The following is a 21470-nucleotide window of genomic DNA, read 5'->3' as shown; positions in this document are numbered from 1 at the left end:
AAAAAAAAGAACAGTGCCACTATCTGTGCGTAGGTCACCACTCGGCTGTCCTTCAGGTTTCCACTCTCACTTCAATTATCTGTATGTATTTTGTGCCTTCTGCTAACAGTTCATTTTGTAAAATGTGAATTTTATTCTGCAAAACAATAGACTGTGATCACCATGCTTATTTGTGTAGGCCACTGAACAGCCTTCCAAGAATTTTGACTTTTGCTTAGTCCTGCTCCAAATAATACTTTGATAGCTTGTCTATATCACTGGCAAGAAGTGGAGCCATTCAGTTGCCTTTTTTAAAAAAAAAAATATATTGTGTAAGATTGTAGGCTAAATGAGTTATTTACCTCTCCACTAAGAGGACTTTAATTCACCCTTAGTACCAGCAGGGAATGGAACATGCTAAATTCCATGATAGTCTTCCGATTTAGATTTTGACTGTCTTCTCCCCAGGAGACTGTAGACCCATAGATTTCTGTTTAATTAAATATCTTCCCCTCAGCTTGCAAGTGCACTAAGGAATTCATTTCAGGAAAAGGACAGCAGTTGTCTGCTCTTTAACTTTGTTAAAGAATTGTCAGTTTAAATTTCCACATTTCAATATTTACATTATACAGTATTTCATAAATTAATCTATTTTTGTCTGTCTGCAAGTCTACCACTATTCCTTGAGATTACTCATAAAGATTTCTTTCATTTGGAATTTAACATGCAATCTACTAATGGAGTACAAAAACAGGGTAGAAAATAATTACAAGTTTAAAAACCAAGCAAAAAAAAAAAGTCAATAATTGCAGAGCAGACACTGCAGCTACTGGCTGGCCTTTGAGAGACTGCACAGTTTTTATTGCTTTGAGGTCTTGGTGGCAGCAGTGAGTGTCAGTTGAGTAAACCATTACCACTGTGTTGTTCCTGCTGTTACCATTCCCATCAGTATAGTCTGAATCTAAACATGGATTGCTGAACAATATTGTTTTGGGACCAAGTGCTAGCTGAGGGAGAAGTTTTTTATACATTTAAGAAAAACAGCTTATATTCTTTGCCTGATAATCTTTCTTGTTTCTTGGTGTTCAAATAAGAACAAACTATATTTAGTCTCATGCTTTCATAATCAGGAAATTAAGAAGTTACCAGTGACAGCAAATCTAAGATAGGCCTCGTGGTTCTGTTGTAGCTTAATGTCTGCAAATACACGTGTTAGTAAGTGACCAAAAATATGCATTTGGAGTACAAATTACCAAATTACCCCCCCCTTTCCTTCTTTTTTTTTTTTTTTTTTTTCCCCCCTTAGTTTTGGTGGTAACGTTTTGAAGATCTCTTTACCCATGCTGGGCCAACTCTAAGGCATCCATCTGGGAATGAAATCTTCCTTGTTTTTCGTGCTATTTAAGATCAAGCAGTTACGTTTTTACTAGTACAGTCTTACACACTTTCATACAGTTTCAACTGCAGTTTTAGCTTCACCCAAATCAAAACGTGATCAAAATACATGACTTAGGTTTTATGGAAGCTCACTCAAAGTGTTGGTGTGCCTTGTCGGATGGATCATCACAGGCATTTGAATGTGTTTTGAAAAGTTAACCCTTGTTCTTGAGGCTAGAAGGTAAAATAAATAAAAATAACATGCAAGTTGTCTTTGTACATGTATAAATACTTCTGCTTTGCCCTCATCTTGGATACTGCAGTTGAGGTTGGTGCCACAGTGGGAGATGCTGTACAAACATTGAAATCCCTCCTGTAATGAGTTTACATTGTAGAAACTAATCTTTTATGTATCAGTTAGATTCTGTCTTACCTCAGTCTGAGAGCTTCTGCAGTTAGCTTATCTGCTGTGCATCTTTTAAGTCCTTTCTAAACAGATGCATTTGGAGATAGCAGTAGGACTGTTTTTATAAATTCTAATAAATGTTAATGTTGTGTTAGTATCATTAATAACCCTTAAAGTGAAAAATATCTTTGACAGAAGAAAAAACAACAGCCTTCATTTATTGGGGGAGGGGGAGGAAGCTGGGTAGTCTCTGAAAATTCAAATCAAATTTGAGAATCTCCTTCGGTGTTATGGAAGGGAAGGCAATGGTTTTTTTTAATATAGTTTTTATAATCTCATGTGGGACAGCAGTGACTAATATTAAAATATTGGGATTTTTTATTATTACTGTCATCGTGGAAGCCAACAGTATTAGGTGATGTATAGGATTTAAAAGTTACCGTTTTCTGTGTTTTCTACTTTGTGATTATCTGAAAATCCTACCTCCTTCTTCTGAGAAGAAAAGATTTCTTGTCTTTTTAGGGCTCAAGTCTTATCTTGCTTCTCAGCGCTGTATAGGGAAAAAAGTATGTTTCAGAATTTGTCTCTCAATGTAAAGAAACCATATCAGCAATTTATGTACAGTAATATAATCTTTCTGGCAATGAGGCAGGCATTTAAGCTTTCTTCTTTCAAAGTTACTTTGCTACTAGTTTGATATAAAGAGTGAGTGGAATCAGCACAAATAGTGTCAGAACTGTTATTTGGTCAAAGCTTTGAGAAAAAAAATGTTAATAAATTGGAATGACTATACTATAAGTAGACATGTATTTGAAAATTGGAAGCAGCATTTGCGTGAATGCTTGTAATTTGCACTCTGCGTGTGGCTGTATATACATAATGTAACACTCTGTAACAAAATGCTAGATTTTGTTCTTGCTGGTAGACCTGTACAGTACTTTTTAATATGGAGCTTATTTGGGTGTTTTATATCATCCTCACTTTCACTCATCTCTTAAAAATGCTTCTTTCCACCAGAACTGGGAATGTTAGCAGGGAATTGCTCGTTGACAGAACATATGGATGCAAGAACAAACCACTCGTGAACTGCAAAGCTTATGAAAATTGGCTGTGGGATCACTTTTTGAAGAGTTTGACTTATTATTATTATTATTATTTATTTACTCTTTTGGCACTGCATCCTACAGGAAAGAGTTGGTTTCAGAACACTTCAGGTTTTTGTAGTCACCCATCCTCAACAATCAATCAAACTTGTAGTTATGTTCATCAGAAAATGAAGAATATTTGGTAATAAAAATCAAGTTGTAGTGTACTTTCAGGCAAATTGCTTCCTGAATTAAACCTGTAATAACCATTTAAAGGCAGTAGCACTTAAACAGGGGTGGATGGTGTTTATTTCATGGTTTTAATGTTCTGTGGTGAAACCAGATTCTTGCTGCTCTTTGGGGACTAGTTACCAAGTACCTGTGTCTCTAGATGAAAAGGATGTTATCATACATTCAAATTCATGGTTGAATTCTAGCTCTTATGGTGCCTGCTTAGTATCAGGGTTTTTCAGCCTGTGTATTAGAAGAAGTGTTTTGTTTTATTTCTCTTTCTCAATTTGACTGGAGACCTCCCCTGGAGAGGCTAATCTCTCTAAATGGTCAGAGTGTGTGAATATTTTTTTCAGGGGAAGCATGTAAAGTCAGGGCCTTGTTCTGTATCCTACAAAGGAGTTTTGTTTCTTCCACTATAGAAGATGCTTAAAGAAACCACATGTCTTAATAAGTAAGCCCACGGATCACAAGATGTATCAAAAACTAGTTCTGTGAATGATATGCTTCATGTGACATATTTCAGTTTGAGTACAAGAAAGTCACTGTTTTCTTCTGAAAAATATTAATCTGCCAGCATAAAGTTTTCTACAGTAGAAAATTCCTCTCAATAGCTGGAAAATTCATGCTGGAAACTTTTCTGATACTTTTGTATAACTGTATCTTGTTAAAGAGCCAGAATGGTTTTCAGAGCTCTCCAAAGTCTTTCAGATTCTTGATTGATGAACATGTTGATAATATAACTTGTACTAATCATATAAAGCTTCCCATTTTAAACTCTCTTTTGACTTGTAGTCTAATTTGTTTTTACTCTTATTTATTCTTTCCAATGCTATCCTGGATGGTCATTGTCAAGAAAATGGATGAAAATATTCAGAAAGCATTGCTTCTGAGCTGAATTTGGAGAAGATACCTTGTTTTTGAAAAAAATTCCTGGATAGTTCCTTGCTTTGTTTTTACTTATTCTCTCAAACCCAATATCTGAAAAATGGCATAGTCTACATATGTTGATTTAATTTTCTTAAACATCTTCTGTATTTTCCAAGAGTTGGCGATTAGTTTTTAGAAGGTGTAGGTTGGCTTGACAGATATTTTGCCCACAGAAATGAAAGCAGACATATTTCCAAGGAATTAGTGAACTTTCCTGCAAGCAAGTGCTTAGGTTTAAATTTATTCACTGCCTAACTACTAGGACTTCAAATATCTATCAGTCTTAACAGGTGGTAAAGACAATATATTAGACTAGGTTTCAAAAAGCAAAAATTATGAAGGCAAGTCATAGGACAGGATAGCAGAAGTCATTCCTGCTCTGATAATTCAAGAGCCTGCAAAAAAAGAATTTTGAGAGACGGATTGATATTCCAGGCTTTGCAACAATGGTTGCTTAGCTATTTGTTGTGATTATATAATTAAATCTTTTCCTGTTTGCCGGTGGATTCTGACAGCTGCATATGTACATGTTATTTGTCAGATAGAATGGGTAAACAATTTTTGGCGTGTATATTGTTTGCAAGGTACTTGCTTTTATTTATTGTGTGAGATTTTTGTGTAGATAAATTATAAGGTATTTGCCTATTTGATTACCAGAACATTTTGAAAAGGAAAATAATGTACAAAAAAATGGAAAAATCACAGCTGGCAATAATGTATGTTCTTTGAGTGTGTATTCTTGCTTGTATAAGGGCATGGATATTCTTGTAAAAATCAATTACTAGTGGACACTGAGTATAACAAAATGGTGTTAAAATATTAACGAGAAGACAAGAAGATGGTGATAGCAAAATACTTCCTGGACTGAATTCTATCACAGAAGTGAAGCCTGTGGAGACCAAGGGCTGTAGTGTGACTTGATTTGGAAAAGTCATGTTTGTTTGTTGTTTTGATTTTTTTGCCTTTTTGTTTGTTGGTGTTTGGGGTTTTTGTGTTTTTTTTTTTTAAATTAGCATATCCTGCATACTGTGGCCACAGAGACAATAAATCTTATGGGGGTGGGGATGTTGGAGGGAATGCGCCATTCTTCCAGCCCGTTCTAAGTAGAACCAAACCTTTAGCTCTCTTTCATAATGTATCAAGTAAAGGTATGGAGATAGGTCAGAAAGCCAAACGAAAAATATTGATAGCACATCTTTTCTTAATTTCCAAATATATGTGAAGTTTTTAACATAAGGTGCCTTCTCTCATGGATTCTGCATCGTAGGAAGAGAGAATGAGATGCCACCCTGTAGCATTATTGAGTCTGCCAGAATATATTAATTGATTGCTTTTTCTTTTTGCTTTTTTTTTTTTTTTTTTTTTAAATCTGAAATACTGGTATCTTAGCTAAGCCAGGATTGATCTAGGACAGTAAAAACTCATAGCTCTTGGCTTTCTGCCAGCGGTCATGTTAAAACACTTACGGAATTAATGATAAATTTCTTGTATAACAGTCTTTTTACATCTTGATTCTCTAGACTGAGTGTAGGAGGTAAATGTCAATGGCAAATAACAAAGTAAGTACTTCAAAGAGCTGCCACATGCCTTACATTTTTACAAATTGTTATTGACTTGAAACGTTGAGTCAGATAAACCACTTTTTGTGCTGATGTATATCATGGTTATGTGCAAAAACTGAAATTGTCTTTCTGTTCATGCAAAGTTTCTTGTACTTATTGCTGAAGTCCATAGAGATTTTACAGGGGTTTTTTTAAGAGTTGTTCTATTATGTATTTCAATGTCTGTGAATACCGTGTTCCTTAGATGTTCCACAGACTTTATGAAGAATATAAGACTACGTAGAATATAAAAGCTATGTAGCTATATTAGAAGTAGTTGTTTTGTATGAACCCATTTGCTAGAAAAACTTGTAAACCTTTTTTTTTCCTGCACCATTGTCGCTTCCAGTGATTAAATGATGTGAAGAGAACGTACAAGGCATGACTTTGAAAATGAGCTTGTCCTTATTTTTTTTAACTGCAGTACTTATACAGCACAGGAAAATACACCTTTTCCTATGTCTAGTCTTGCTTAATGAGGATCGCAGTGTCAAACTGTATACTATGTGCATTTTGACTAAAGAAATATAGACAGAAAGTTCATGTTGAATGAGTTAAGTTACCTGTATAAATTTCGGATCCTCATTGCTATGCAGGTTTAGTCTGTAGTTTTGGAACTGATTGTAAGGTTCTAATTAGTCTCTAGAGAACTCAAATGGACAATAGCTTGCTCATTAGTGTATCAACTTGCCATGAAGTTGATTGGCTATTTCTCATGTCTAATGTGGAAATGGAAATGATGCATGTTAATTTGCCTTCCAGACGTTGCAACTGCCTGTCCAGATAAGAAGTCCATCTTGATGTACGTGACTTCTCTCTTCCAAGTTCTGCCCCAACAAGTCACCATGGAAGCCATCAGGGAGGTGGAGATGTTGCCACGACACACAAGGGTCACTAGAGAAGAGCGCATACAAGTACATCATCAAGAGCGTTTTTCACAAGAAGTGAGTTGTTTCACTTTTCTGCTTTAATTTTGCTGCTCTAAAGTGGTTGTTTCTCTTACCTACCCCATAAGTTTGAATGTTAGATGGCCAATAGAAGGCCAAAAACCTGGGCATAATGGACAAAGTCTCTTCACTGCAGGCAAGTCAAATGTACTTGTCTGCATAAACTGTACTTTTGTACTGCTTTTCATCTTGCACTGGGCCGTTTTAAAAGTAACTATTCAGCAAATAAGTGCTTTGCACTTCTCTTTTACAGCACTGGGTATTTTGATTGTGGAAGGGCACCACAAGGAAGAACACAAACTGAGGGAGGGTTTACATTTAAACACAGACATGTAGAAACTTTTTTACCTTTTTTAGAGAATAGCAGTTGACATTCATCCATATTCATGATACATTTTCAATCTTTTTAGCATTTTATTTATACTGACTTGTATTTTAAAATCATCTGTTCTCAGCTCATGGATGGCCTCTCAAAAGCTCATGTAATACTTGGAATTAATTTGCTCTGCCAGTTATGTTTTTGACTGAAATCATCAGACAGTCTCTGCTGAAGTATTTAGTAGATTTTAGTCCTATTGTACTTGTCTGAATTTGATCTGTATCTTGCTTTTGGGATGCTCAGTCTCTTTTAGAGTACTGAGCAGATGAGTATTGGCTCTGTTGGTTCAGGATGTACTTACAAGATCACTTGGTTTTTGAACCTTTGCTTGTAAATTATAAAGAACCTTCACTTTACATTGGTATTCCGCAGGTATTGAATCCTGACAGTTTGTCGCTTTTGGAAAGGATGTCAGATTAAATGAGAGCTTTCCTTAATCCTATCCCAATTTTGACTGCTGAATACCAACACTCATTGAAAAATATAACTGGTGATGACCTTCCTACTTCTTTTTCTTCACTTTACTCTTAAAATCATTACTTTACTTCTATAATCTATGCTCCTATCCATATGTCTGTTCTTTCCACCTCTAATTTCTTCTTTGTAGATCACAGTCAGTGTACCCCAGGGACCTTCACCTTCTCCTAAGCCACGGTTTAAAAGTTACGCATATACACAAGCTGTGTATGTCACATCCCCTGACCAAAAAAGGAGGCAGGTTCCTCCACAGGTCTGTCAATATTGTCATTTGTTTTAAAAACTGTTTTATTAAGCTTGTGCTTGGAGTGAAGGAGTTTGTGCATTTTGCTTATACCTGATCTTGATGACCTACTTTTTCTGGGTGTTTTTTTAGCGTCTGTTGAGTGGTTACTTTCTACTGTGTATTTGAGCATGGCTGGCATTAGTTGTTATGCTGATTGTTAGGGATGAACAGCATTTGAACACTGCTGGTTCAGACTTATGAATGGCTTCCTTTGTTAAGTCATTTTTAAAAATAGTACATATATTGCCTTAAAAGAGTATTAGAAGAACAAACCAAACATAAGCTGTACTTGGCATCTAATTACTATATTTCTGTCTCAGGTTTTATTATAGAAAACCAAGGACCATTGGTTTTCTCTTGCTTTTTGTAACCCTCATATCTATTAAAGAAAACAGTAAGTGATGACATTTCTCAGAAGGTTACTGTAGTTGGAAAGAAGAGAAAGGAAACATTAAATTTAATATTCTTTATATGACCTGGATTATTAGATTACAACTGCTGGTCATTTTATCACAAATGGCACCATGCCAACGTTCAGGTTAAGGTTTTGTGTTTGGTTTTTTTTGACTTTTAAATAGCTGTGGCAGTTTTATTAAACTTGTTTCAAGCAGTTCTTATAATGAGCATTTCAGTAGTCGGATTTTTATAACTTCAGACAAGTGTGAGAACCAAAGGTCATATTGTGTAATGCAATGTGCTTTCCTTTGGGGGAAAAGAGATCTTGCATGTATCTGGCACTACAGTATGAGTTTGCTTGTGGAGACTTAATTCTGTCTAACCTCTAAAAAGTTATTGTAAAATTACACTTCAATTCAACACTGTGTTTCCGAATCTAGTCTTCAAGTGACAGGTATTCTACTGAATAATGACTTCTTTTAAATACTCCAGTAAAGAAATCCTGTGCACATAAGCATGAGCCCTGCTACGTTATGCTAACATCAAATGTATTGCAGTGATGATTAATACAAGGTGTTTAAAACTGGTAAAATTGATTTGTTCTACTCAGATACTGTACGGATAATTGAGAAGGATGAAGAGTCATGATATAGCTTTCTTTTCTTGACCTACTTTTATTGTGATTGATTGTGGGCTTTGTCAACACCCCCACCATCAAGTGTAATGTACAAGCTGATGTAATTGAAATAATTTCTACAAAATGTAGTTATTAAAATGTACTAAGAAAATATAATTCTATTATTCAGTCCTCATCTCGCATTCCAATTTTCAGAATTCTGAATTTGAACTCTTCCTGAATTCAGAAGCTTTGTCTATTACACCTATGGAATAACTACTACTATAATATTATAATTGTGCCAATATGGCAGAATCTGAAGACCTAACCAGAATTGGGCCCTATTGTACTAGAGCCACAACAAATACTAACAAATGAAAAGCCTAAGTGAAAATCACCAGACAAAGTCTCATTATAATCAAGATGAACTTGAATTGCGATTAGTACCAATTAATATGCCAATTCAATATATGCAATTCTTAATCAGTGGTAATGATTTTTTTGCCTCTGGCCATGTATTTCTTGAAGAACAGCCTTGATCTAACTATTAAAATAAATCTATGATCCTGGTAAAATAGTGGTTGATAATTTTTTTCTAGATATCTGAAGCTGATATACCTTAATAACCCTATCTATTTTAATTAAATCAAAGAAATATTATTTCCTTCTCAATTTTTAGTAGCCTTCCAATTTTCTGCCGGCTTTATTATGATTTTTGGATACCATTACTGGTATTACAACTGCCTGTAGGATTTTCAGTTAAATCTGCTTCTCTAGGGGACTGCATTAAAGAAATCAAGATGAAGTCAACTTTTTTTTTTTCTTGCATTTTTTAAAATTTAGGAAACTCTCTCATTTCCATGCAGTTATCAAAGAAAACATGCAGTAGATTTAATTTACTGCACTCTGCCAGTTTCAATGGTATCTTAGATGCTGTCATTGAGAAGCAAGATTTTCACTAAGTATGTTGGTCTTCTGCTGAAATGTATGAGCCATTTTTTCTTTTCACATCTCTGCAAACTTTCATCTTACAGGACTTGAATATTATTATTTCCCCAAGATAATCAAAGAAGATAAGTAGCAACTATCAACAAAGTCTTTTACGTGCTTCTCTCTAGAAGTTCTAGCTGTTAAGATTGGTCTTAAATGTCATAGTGTTTAATCTGGTGATATTTTTAAAGTTCTTCATTTGGAAGAATGGTCCAGTAGATTTTTGTAGTCCAAGCACGAGCTGACTGGAACTCAGAAGAAAAATAAATTAAACAAGACCTCTTTCCAAAGATCTTTAATTTATCCTGCAAATTTGACCATATATGCCATACATTTACTGCATATGTCAGTTGTCGGAAATGAGCTATGATTCTCTGAGCTCCGTATTGGCAAGAAGGAATAACGTTTCCTCTTACACCATCATCTGTCAAAGTCCTTTCCCTTCTATCTTCTACCCTGTCTATTCTTTTATGTCACATTTCACTTTCCTCATCTTTACACTTTCTAATACCTTCACAACCTATGTGTCTTTAAATACACCCTTCCTTTCTGAATTCTTATTCTGTTTGTCACTCAGAATTATACTTGCAAGACAGAGTATTTTTAGTTGGACAAACTTTGGCCAGACAAGTTTTGCTTTGCTTAACTGTGACACGTCTCAGATTCAAAGAAAATCATTGTTCTGCCAAACTGTTCCCTTGGTGCTTTCTTGTTGTTTAGTCTGTGCTTGACCACTTCTGGTTGAAGCAGTTGAAGCCTTATTAAATGCTATTGCTAACATGAATAGCAGTTGTTCTGCTAACGCTCAGGAAAAGTTTTCCTCCCTTACCTTGTTTACTTAGAAAATGTTCATAAACTCATGCAGATATTAAGACAGGAATCCACTTCTCAAACCTGAATCCTTGAATTCCCTGTATTCACATTAAAAAAGGCCCAAGAGAAAATATTTATGTTGACAAGTTTCAGATGGCAGTTACTGCTCAGCAATTACAGAAGGCTTGCCTGACTTTGCAGCTCTATTTTCTCTTGTATGCAGTCTCTATAATGAAACAGTCTGTCTAGCTTCACTTAAAAAAGGGATCCTCAAGTTAATTTTCTGAGACATTTCAAAATCCCCATTTAAAATTACCCTTTCGCTTCTGTTTTGTATTTATAAAAGCCTTGGCGTTTGTTATATTGCTTCATCTCATTGAACATCTGACCAAGAAGAATGTTAGGTTTACTTTCTACTTTTTTCTAAAACTATTTTATCAGAGCAGTTTCTAATATTGATCCCAGGCAAAACTCCTATCTCACTGCCTTCATTTTTACTTGTTACCTACTACCAGAATTCTACAGGACATAAAATATACTGTCTTAAATAGGTTCAAGAAAAAAAAATTGTAAACCACTGAAGTACATGGAAAAGAAACTTATTATAATATAGAATCATGGAATCATAGAATTATTTCGGTTGGAAGAGACTTTTAAGGTCATCAAGTCCAATGGCAAACCTAACACTACGAAGTCCACCACTAAACCATGTCCCTAAGGACCACATCTACACATCTTTTAAATATCTCCAGGGATGGTGACTCAACCACTTCCCTGGGCAGCCTGTTCCAATGCTTGACAACCCTTTTGGTGAAGAGATTTTTTCCTAATGTCCGATCTAAACCTCCCCTGGTGCAACTTGAGGGCATTTCTTCTCATCCTGTCACTTACTACCTGGGAAAAGAGGCCAACCCCCACCTCTCTACAGCCTCCTTTCAGGTAGTTGTAGAGAGCAATAAGGTCTCCCCTCAGCCTCCTTTTCTCCAGGCTGAACAACCCCGGTTCCCTCAGCCGCTCCTCATAAGTTTTGTGCTCTAGGCCCTTCACCAGCTTTGTTGTCCTTTTTTGGACTAATCCCCTCAGTGTCTTTCCTGTGGTGAGGGGCCCAAAACTGAACACAGGACTCGAGGTGCAGCCTCACCAGTGCCCAGTACAGGGGGACGATCACCTCCCTGCTCCGGCTGGCCACACTAGTTCTGATGCAGACCGGGATGCTGTTGGCCTTTTTGGCCACCTGGGCACACTGCTGGCTCATATTCAGCTGGCTGTTGACCAACACCCCCAGATCCTTTTCTGCTGGGCAGCTTTCCAGCTACTCTTCCCCAAGCCTGTAGCACTGCATGGGGTTGTTGTGACCCAAGTGCAGAACCTGGCATTCAGCCTTGTTGAACCTCATACAGTTGGCCTCGGCCCATCGATCCAGCCTTTCCAGATCCCTCTGTAAAGCCTTCCTACCCTCCAGCAGATCAACCCTCCTGCCCAGCTTGGTGTCATCTGCAAACTTACTGGGGGTGTACTCGATCCCCTACTGAAGGTGCGCTTGATCCTGTATTGGAAAAACAGTGCTGAAAATTGAAAGCATTTAAAAAATTGGGATCAACTAAGTCTATGTATGTTTTGAGACTGGTATTTTTGTAAATAAACTTTTGGCAAGCCTGTCTAAAAGGCCAAATGTGAGTCTGACTGCCTTAAATTATCTTTTATGCAAAATCAAGCCCATTGTATCGATATCATTGTAGATTTTTATTCTTTTGACAGGAGTTATGTTTTCTTTGTTCTACATTATATTATATGAAATATGGAATTTGTGTGCAAGATTACTCTTAGCATTTAAACTGACAAGCTTTATTAGATTTGAATTAAAATCTTTTGGGATGCAGTAGTGGCTAATGAGGACAGTATTCCCTGGCAGTTAATCATTTGGTTTGGGACTTAAGAATTGGAGGCTTCCTCTCAGGCCTCGACCTAGTCATTGGTTCATGGGAAGCTCCTGGCCCTCCAGTCATTACTCCTGTTTTACAGAAGTATTGTAGCGCATTTTTTCTCATGTTCTCCGTTTTGTGATATGGATTTTACAGTTACTGTACTGGACTTTCTCCATCAGTTCATAACTGTAGTAACTAACTTTGAAGGTCACTAGAAACTCATTGTAAAATTATCACAGCCCACAATCCTTCTGGCAGCTTTGCCCTTGAGATTTCTGGTTTTCTAGACACTTAATTTGCCACACTCTTGGTCTTCCGCCAGCAAGTTAACTTCTTTAAAAGTGCTGCGAGATCTCCATTCTGGGACCCTTTGGGGTTCACCTATGCCACAGGTTTTAGTGGCACAGTGGCACAGAATTATCGTATTGCTTTCCTTTGAACTAAACCAGACCTTTCTTTTACTTAGAGTCTGTGATGACATACTGTCCTGTTTACCTTGTGGTAAAGTGCCCTTTGAAGAGGCATCAGAAGACAACTCTCATAGATTAAAGTAGAACCAGATAGAATTTTAATTTCAGCTTCTTGTTAATATTCCTAATGTAAGACACGTGGTACAGAAAATACCACATTGTCAGCATTGGGTGTTGTCCTGGTTTCAGCTGGGATGTAGTTAACTGTCTTCCTAGTAGCTGGTACAGTGCTGTGTTTTGAGTTCAGTATGTGAAGAATGTTGATAACACTGATGTTTTCAGTTGTTGCTCAGTAGTGTTTAGACTAGAGTCAAGGATTTTTCAGCTTCTCATGCCCAGCCAGGGCACCTGACCCAAACTGGCCAACAGTGTATTCCATACCATGGGACGTCCCATCTAGTTTAGGAACTGGGAAGGGGGGGGAGGGAGGGACTCGCCGCTCGGGGACTGGCTGGGTGTCGGTCGGCGGGTGGTGAGCAATTGCCCTGCGCATCATTTGTACATTTCAATCCTTTTATTACTACTGTTGTCATTTTATTAGTGTTATCATTATCATTATTAGTCTCTTCTTTTCTGTTCTATTAAATCGTTCTTATCTCAACCCAGGAGTCTTACTTCTTTTCCTGATTTTCTCCCCCATCCCACTGGATGGGGGGGAGTGAGTGAGCGGCTGCGTGGTGCTTAGTTGCTGGCTGGGGTTAAACCACGACAGGTGTTCATATTGGATTTATGGAATAATTTAAAGAAAAAGTCAGGAAACTTCAGAAAATACTTGCTGATTTATCTGCACATTTAGTCACAAGATCTTGATGGATATAATTTGGGCAACAAGTATAACCATAGTCCCAGCTGTTAGCCTAGATGTTCTCTTTTAAATAGAAAATTTTTCCATTTAGAAAGCTAGAAATGGTTTCTGCAGAGCTAAGTAAGATCCCTAAGATTCAGACTAACAGTAATAAAATAGCAAAATCCATCACCAGAAGTCAGAACAAAGAGATGCAGAGATGGAAAAGTGAAGCTAAGAGCAAGTCTTCTGGACTTCTTAGGGAGCTCTCCTGAGTGCCATGTCTTGAAGGAACAGTTTGCAAAATGGTGAAGCAAACAGTTTCAAGCATGTTTATATATTTTATATTTTCAGTAACAGTCTGGCAAATTGCTGGCTGCTTCTCCAAGCCTGAAGGGTTGTCAAGATGATAATTCAGCTTCCTGTCACTGCTTCATTTATAGACGCCAGCAGCAGTTCTAACTCATTTTTGTGATTTCTTTGGTTGGAATGTTTATTGTAGACTCTTTTCAAGTGTTTTTGCAGTCAACAATGCTAATACTTTCATGGGTGAGACAGCGTAAGCGAGAACCCATAGTAGATCTGGATCCTGGTATTTAAGAACCCAATGAGATCGGAACTTTTACTCTGCTTGGTTATCTCGCACACTCACTCACTTGGTTCCCCCCAGAACTAAGCTCATGAGGTCTCAGCTTCCCTTCCCAGCAGAGAGGTTCCTGCTGGTCCAGGAAGATCAGGCAGAAGGTTGCGTCAGTTTGTGCTGTGCCACTGCTTGCATTTACAGATGTTTGGCATCGCCAACCAAGATCCCCAGGCATTCCCTGCTACTTGTCTCTGCATATCCCTCTGGTGAGCAGTGATAGGACACGAGGAAATGGTGTATGAATATGCATCAGGGGAAGTTCGGATTGGACATTAGGAAAAGGTTCTTCGTGGAGAGGGTGATCAGTCACTGGAACAAACTCCCCAGGGAAGTAGTCAGGGCACCAAGCCTGTCAAGAGTTCAAGGAGCATCTGGATTATGTTTTTAGTCATATGGCTTAGTTTTAGGTAGTCCTGTGAGGAGCAGGGAGTTGGACTCGATCCTTATGGGTCCCTTACAACTTGAGATATTCTGTGATTCTATGATTCTCTAATCTACAGCATCTTCTCCTACTTCCAGGATCTCTCTTCTAGTCAGCATCTTCTCCACCTTATTTCCAAACCCCATTCTCTTCCCTGACACCAATTCTTCTTTTCAGGATGCTTCTTTTCATCATCAGCTCTTCTTTCCATAACCCTAAGACCCCAGTTTTCCTAGTACAGAAGCACAACTCATGATCAGCCTCCTAATTGGTGCTTCTGTCTCACGCCTCTTCATTAAGTGGAACATGCTGCTTTTTGTCTAGACCATTTGTTACCGGAATTTACAACCAGTCCCTCCTGGTTGCAGCTAGCAAGTAGCAGGAATCTGTCTCAGAGCTCAGAAGTGCAATTTCAGACATTCAGCTGCCTCTGCTCCACACACCCATGCACGGTTATCTGCTGCCTGTCTGTGTGCCTGTTCACATACCTGTTTGCATTCACTAATTAAGCTGGTTTTTCACCTCCAACAGGTGATGACACTTCTTTAGAGTTTGACACAAAAAGCAATTACTTACTGACTTTTCCATCTCTTTTTAACTTTCCCTTTTAATCGACCTTAAAAATCATATGAGAATCTTTTTTTTATGTAAGACTTTTTCAACTATGATTTCTTACTTAAAATAGCTATAAAGTTTGTTTAAAAATAGGAACACTAGAAATGCAGTGTGGTGTGTCCCATGTGAATTATTAGACTGTTCCTTGCTGACTAATACAAAAGGATAATATGTTATTCAGAAAGTAAAAAATCCTAGGTAAAATATATCTTTATCTGCTGTATATTCAGATTTAATGTAATAAATCTGAGTAAACTGATAATCTAATAATCATATGAGTTTACCTATAGGTGGTTGGCAATATCAAAGACGACAGCCATTTTGTAATAGGTCAACTTGATTGGAATTACTTTTAAAGTTGGGGTTTTTTAACTGTTAGAAACATGGAAAAGTCATACAGGTAATTCCCTGATTACATTATTAGTGAATGTATTTCTGAACAGAAAACTGTACGTACTTTCAATAACATACTTTTTAAAATAAATAAAACCCTGATTTTTTTTTTCTTATAGGTTATTTTTTAGAAGCTTTTAACTAGTTTCAGTGTTGTTTTAAGTTTCATCTGGATTTTGCTGAAAAGCAACAATATGTTAACTAACAGATTTGAATCCCCCTCCTAGCCTCTAGAGTTTAGGCAGTACTGCAGAATTGCTTATATCAGCAGTGGATTTGAAGCAAGGGAAAGGCTAGATGAAATGTAGGAGACGATGTTAATGAAAATCCTTACTGCTAGATAGACTGGTGTTCATTTTTCTGAATCTCAGGACTGAAACTGAAGGAACTTGAGGATTCCTACAACTCCAGAAGTCTTTATGCATCCCCATTTCAAACCCTTAAGAAAGGTCTTTCACTTTATGCACATATGGAAAGAGAATTTAGTCCGAGACGGAGAAAGCAAGTAATTGACTCTTTATCTGCTATCTTAGGTATTCATGCAATAAATTGATGGTGTGCTATTGTCTAACTCTTCTGATGCAGGAAACTCATGGCAGTATCTAAATCAAGGCTATCTGCATCTGCAGGTGAACCTTAATCATTATGATTTGCTTGTTCCTTTTCATTATACACAGCCACAGGAGCCCTGCAGTGGACTGAGATGCAAGATGCCTGTTCATTTCCTCACTTTGGCTCCTGGGCATTGGAATTTCAAAATTCTAAGGCTGATGAAGAAAAAAAAAAAAAGTAGCAATAGTACTTCCTTTCTTACTTTCTCTGTCTTTTCTAAATATAATTTTGTCAAAGATGAGACTACCATTTCCTCTTAGATTGATACTGTATCAATCTTTTGTGGGAATGCTGGGTCCTATTTAAATACAAATAGTCAAATAGCAAGGAGACTGTCAAACATTTTAATACTTAGCCTATGCATTCAGTGATTTTTGAAAGATGTACTGAGCATGGATTTCAACTCCATATATAGGACTACTGCATTTACTTGAGCATTCACCTTTGTTATTTCATCTGATTTAAAAGATGGGTCCGTGCTTTGCAGTCTTTCATTATACCTGGTTAAACCTTTGAAATGCAAAAAAAACCCCTCAGATCAACAGGAGAGTTTACCACACAAAAGCAGTTTAAAGTATTTGTCCAGAGATAAAATTATAGCATCATTCTGCATAATTATTAGATTGTTACTAGTCTCTGTATATCAGGTAAACTTCTCAGTATGATAAAATTTTGTTTCATAATTTTGGATAGCATTACTTTATTTTAAAACTTATTTTATTAACACTTTTTCTTCCTAATTAATTTAACTAGATTTGACATTAATAAAATAAAAAGACAGCAAAGATAAGATTGTGTACTTCATATGTTAGTCTAAGCATATTTTTGTGCCTCCAGCTGAGAATTATCAATAACACCAGAAAAAAAAAACCAACCTAACCCAAAGAAATACTGCAATGCTGATGCAGCAGCAGCAGCACATTTTGTTCACGTGCTCAGGAATAGGAGAGAAAGTTTGCTCCAGAGTCTCCTCTTTCTCAATGGCTTTGCTGGCCCTCATCACCAAGAGAAGCTTCCTTGACCGCAGTAGCTTCATCTCAGCTTTTTCAGCCTGATTTTCTGCAGAATGTCAGGAGACATTTATTTTAACATATAATAGCTTTCAGAGGATTACCTGAAGTGTTGCTGAAATGTATGTGAATATGATGAAAACAATAAGGATTGTATTTTCTACTTTGAACTACTTCTGGTGGGTGTTAATTGCACTACTTTTGTATAATTTAACTAATTTTCCTATCCCGTGTTACACCATCACATGGTTGAATTTTATTTTGCTAAAGTAAAACTAAGGAGCATTTTTAAATAAAATAGCTTCAAAAAACAGGTACAAGATATGCATTGTGCCCTTGAAATGGCCGTGCCCAAGCATAGCTGTAACTTTGAGGAATTAGCTTCATGTTTTACTCTATTAGAAAATGGTAGGATTTCTGTGGATAAAACCATCATGCCCTCGGGTACATATAACTCTCTTCATAGTAAAATCTCAAATAATTTTGGTGCACAGCAAATGGTTCTGTGTTTAAAATGCAACAGTTGGATATTGAGAAGTGAATGAACAGAGTGAAGTGCCCACTCCCACAGAGAATCAATGGGAGGTTCTGTTTTCTGATTGTCCTTTTACCCAAATCCTTACACTGTGAGAAAGGGGATAACCATTTTTTTTCCCCTGTATTTATATCAATAGTATTAGAGCTGCATGTTTTCAGGGTCTGTAGGAAATGCTGTGGATTGTTTGGTAGTTCACATTTGTATGGCAGGCAGGTCTGCGTGTTTACCTGAAGTAGTGACCTTTGAAAAGGCCAGATTGCTTATCTCTACTGATCATTAAAGTGCTGGTTTCTTTCTTCGCCCCAGTGATTTTGATGCAATAGAAACTGTGTATTGTAATGTTTGTGTAGAAGACTCTCCCTCTAAGATACTGCAACATGCACTTTGTGGTTTTGGTGTGCATGTACAGACTTCAAATACAAGTGTACAAAGGATGATATTTATAGATTTTCCACCTTCATTCTGAACAGCAAAGGCATTTGTCTCCGTACGTACAATAATCTTAAAGAATTTTGCTATATAGTTTTCTGAGATTTAAAAGTGTTCTAAGAAATATCATTAATATGGATGTGTTAGCCTGAGGTGATCAGTGAGCTAAGCAGAGAAGTAGGAAGAGATAATACCTTTTAAAAGAACAATACATTTACTGGGGGAACAAACACTTTTTTAGATGTTCAAACCTTCTTCAGAAATTCCAGTCCTGAAAGCACTATAAAACATAGTAAAAACGAGAACTTCAAAAATAGGAAAATTGTGTGGAACACTATGGTGTTTGGAATTTATCCACACTCTTCCTACAGAAAGCATTTGTTTTATTAGAACTTAGTTTAGTTGTAGCAAAGAAATAATGCATATATATTGATGGAGTAAAACATTCTTAAAAATGCAAAAGGAATTTTTAGTTGTCTCATAGTGATGTCATTAGAGCAGAAATGGTGGTTTAAATAAACTGGATGATGTAGTGAGGCATCAAACTTTAAAAAAAAATATATTCTTTAAGAGGGTAGCAAATGGAATTTTGCTTATGATGTTAAAAGATCAAAGTTATTAATAGAAAAGCGTAGCACTCTTTTATAGAATGAGTTCTGCAGTGTTGTGCAAGTCATTTGGAAAATATATTAAAATAAAGTACGTTTACCTCCCAAGCATGAATAAGACATAAGAATAAAGATCATATTTTGTGTGTCATTGTTCAAGAGAATGTTTTAACTTTAAAGCATGGCTCCCATTAATGTAAGTGGAATTGGCACGTGTATTTAGAGGAAGTCTAAACCACAGAAAGCGTAGACAGGTGAAATTCAATGTGCAAGTTTCTTGTTTGATATTTTATATAGGCAGACTTCCAGGCTTTTATTTTTCTACCTTCTTTATTTCTACTATGATTTTTCACATTTGTTTCTCTCTGATATTTAGCATCCTAGCTAAGGTAGCAATATATGTAGCTTCTACCAAAACTGCATTTTCATCTTCATTTGAACAAAATGGCAATTGACTTATGTACTGTTGGTCCAGTACATTACATCAGCTTCTGAGTTGCCATTTCTTATGTATTAGGGTTGATATTTCTTCAGTCTAGAAGAGTATAAAATAAGTTTTCCCACCTTTCTTTTTGAGAGAAGGTCTTATGTCAGTTTGAAATATTTTTCTTGTGCTTTGTTCAGTGGCAAACATATCTCAATTTCAGTTATCTTTTTGCACAAATAAAGCACATCTAATACTGATTTGTCTTCATTTTGTATTCTGATCCTTTGCTTCTGGACTATTAACAAAGGAATTCCAAAAATTTAAAAAAAAAAAAAAAAAAATCTTGCATATCACCAATTGTGTCAGGGGCATCACATACAGAGGGCAGTAGCTTCAGATGCAAGTCAAAGACTATCAGTAAGACAAGGGGAGGACGAGATGGAACAAGAAATTGACTGTCTGTTATGGGATTAATAGCAGAGGTGGCATGTTTGTTGTGTGCGTGCTATGCTTCTACGTAGTTTGTGCTGAGATGTTATTCTATTCAGTATAACCTATTGGTTATTTATTTCATATGCTTAACATTCCACGCACTTAACAAGTGAACTTCATTGTTGAGGTGTTATACATGTAAGCAGAGAGTAACATTTTCATTATTAACTTTAACTTTTTACTTTTTACATTATCTAAGGAAGAGAGCTTGTTTTTTCCCCTCTTGTATAATAGCCCCTTCACTACAGAGTGAGCGTGTTGAGTTTCTTTGCATAAAACCTGGCTAACTTAAAACATGTTTGGTTTGTGGTTTTTTGTTTGGTTGGTTTCAGTCTTCATTGTAACGTTTCCCTAGGATGATCATTTAATACAGTTATTAGCATTCTGCTAATTTAGATTATCCTTTCTCAAGGCCGGGAAGGGAACTAGGAGATGGGTCTAGATTGATAGTACATTGCCAGAACTCAGAAAGGGAATTGCTGTTGGTTTCTTGGATGTCTTTTTGCTCTGGAGACCTCAGTTGCTACCTTTCTCTTTGAGTCAGTAGCAATTGATCAGCCCACTCCAGAAGCAATTGTTGTCATTTGATAGCCATTCAGTAGTCATTACTCAATCGGGTGATGGTTTTAGTTTTTCTCTAGAAAAAAGCTACATGTATTACAAATGTATAAACTTGTCTGCTTTTTCAACAGTTCCTTTAAGTTTTCATTGCTACTGTTTTCATTATGCAACTGTTCTGTTGATGCATTAAGACTTAGGCTATCGATGCCTAACTTCTTGTCACCCTTAAAGTGGATGGATTCTTTGCTATTCTGGATACAAACAGTTGCTGGATGTATGCTTTAAAAAAAAAAAAAACCTTTCAATTTTTTAAAGTGTACTAGAGTTTTTATCTCATGTAGTGCCAGTGAACTGAAGGACAAAATATTTTTTGCAATTTCAGAGCAGAAATGCACTAGAGTTAAAGAGACTCTTAAGTATAAAGGCTACACTTTGAAGTGTTTGCAGGCTTTGCGTTTTTGTTGCGATTAATTTATCCTCTTCATTTTTTGTCCTTTGACTCCAATGGTATAGTGTTGGTGACCTAATGCAATTAACTTGTACGAGTGAACCAATATAACGTGTGAGCTTTGGGCTCCTTCATACAGGACTAGTGGTCCATCTACCATGATTTGCTGGACTGAACAGTTCTGCTGACTGAACTATTTGAAGAATTTTTTAGGTGCTGTTATTGTATGCAACTCCATTTCCTGGGAAATTGTACAAAGAAGTTTTGGTAGTGGTACATCATATCAACAAGAACTGTTTAGTCTCAATTATCTGAAGTAAGAGGCACACATTTTTTAATTCAACTTAAAATATTTTCTCATTTCACTGCTATAAAAGCTTGAAAGCAGAAGTAGAACACAACATTTTCATAGAAAAGAACTGTCTCTTAAAGCAAAAGTGATTTAAGAGACGTGCCAGACTATGTATCAAGAGGCAGAAGAATATATCATAATTTCTTCAAAGTATTTTTCAGTTGATAGTGCAATTCGCAAACACTGAAGTGATTATTTGTCTTAGTCTTAGGGTGAAGGCTTTAAGCTA

The 21470-nt window shown here is 36.5% G+C and overlaps 1 protein-coding gene across 15 annotated transcripts in view; it reads left to right on the top strand.

Moving 5' to 3' along the window:
• Positions 1 to 21470, top strand: part of DMD (dystrophin) — a 1308223-nt gene that overhangs the window by 456705 nt on the left and 830048 nt on the right. For 14 of the 15 annotated variants that reach the window (XM_069784898.1, XM_069784912.1, XM_069784888.1 and 11 more), the window contains exons 8-9: positions 6372 to 6553; positions 7543 to 7665. In XM_069784898.1, coding sequence (XP_069640999.1) covers positions 6372 to 6553; positions 7543 to 7665 — 305 coding nt within the window. The remainder of the gene's footprint in view (positions 1 to 6371; positions 6554 to 7542; positions 7666 to 21470) is intronic. The other variant, XM_069784897.1, reaches the window with a different exon arrangement.

The sequence above is a fragment of the Haliaeetus albicilla genome, chromosome 6 (assembly GCF_947461875.1).
Source record: "Haliaeetus albicilla chromosome 6, bHalAlb1.1, whole genome shotgun sequence".
Lineage (NCBI taxonomy): Eukaryota > Metazoa > Chordata > Aves > Accipitriformes > Accipitridae > Haliaeetus > Haliaeetus albicilla.
This window is presented reverse-complemented; position numbering and strand designations above follow the sequence as displayed.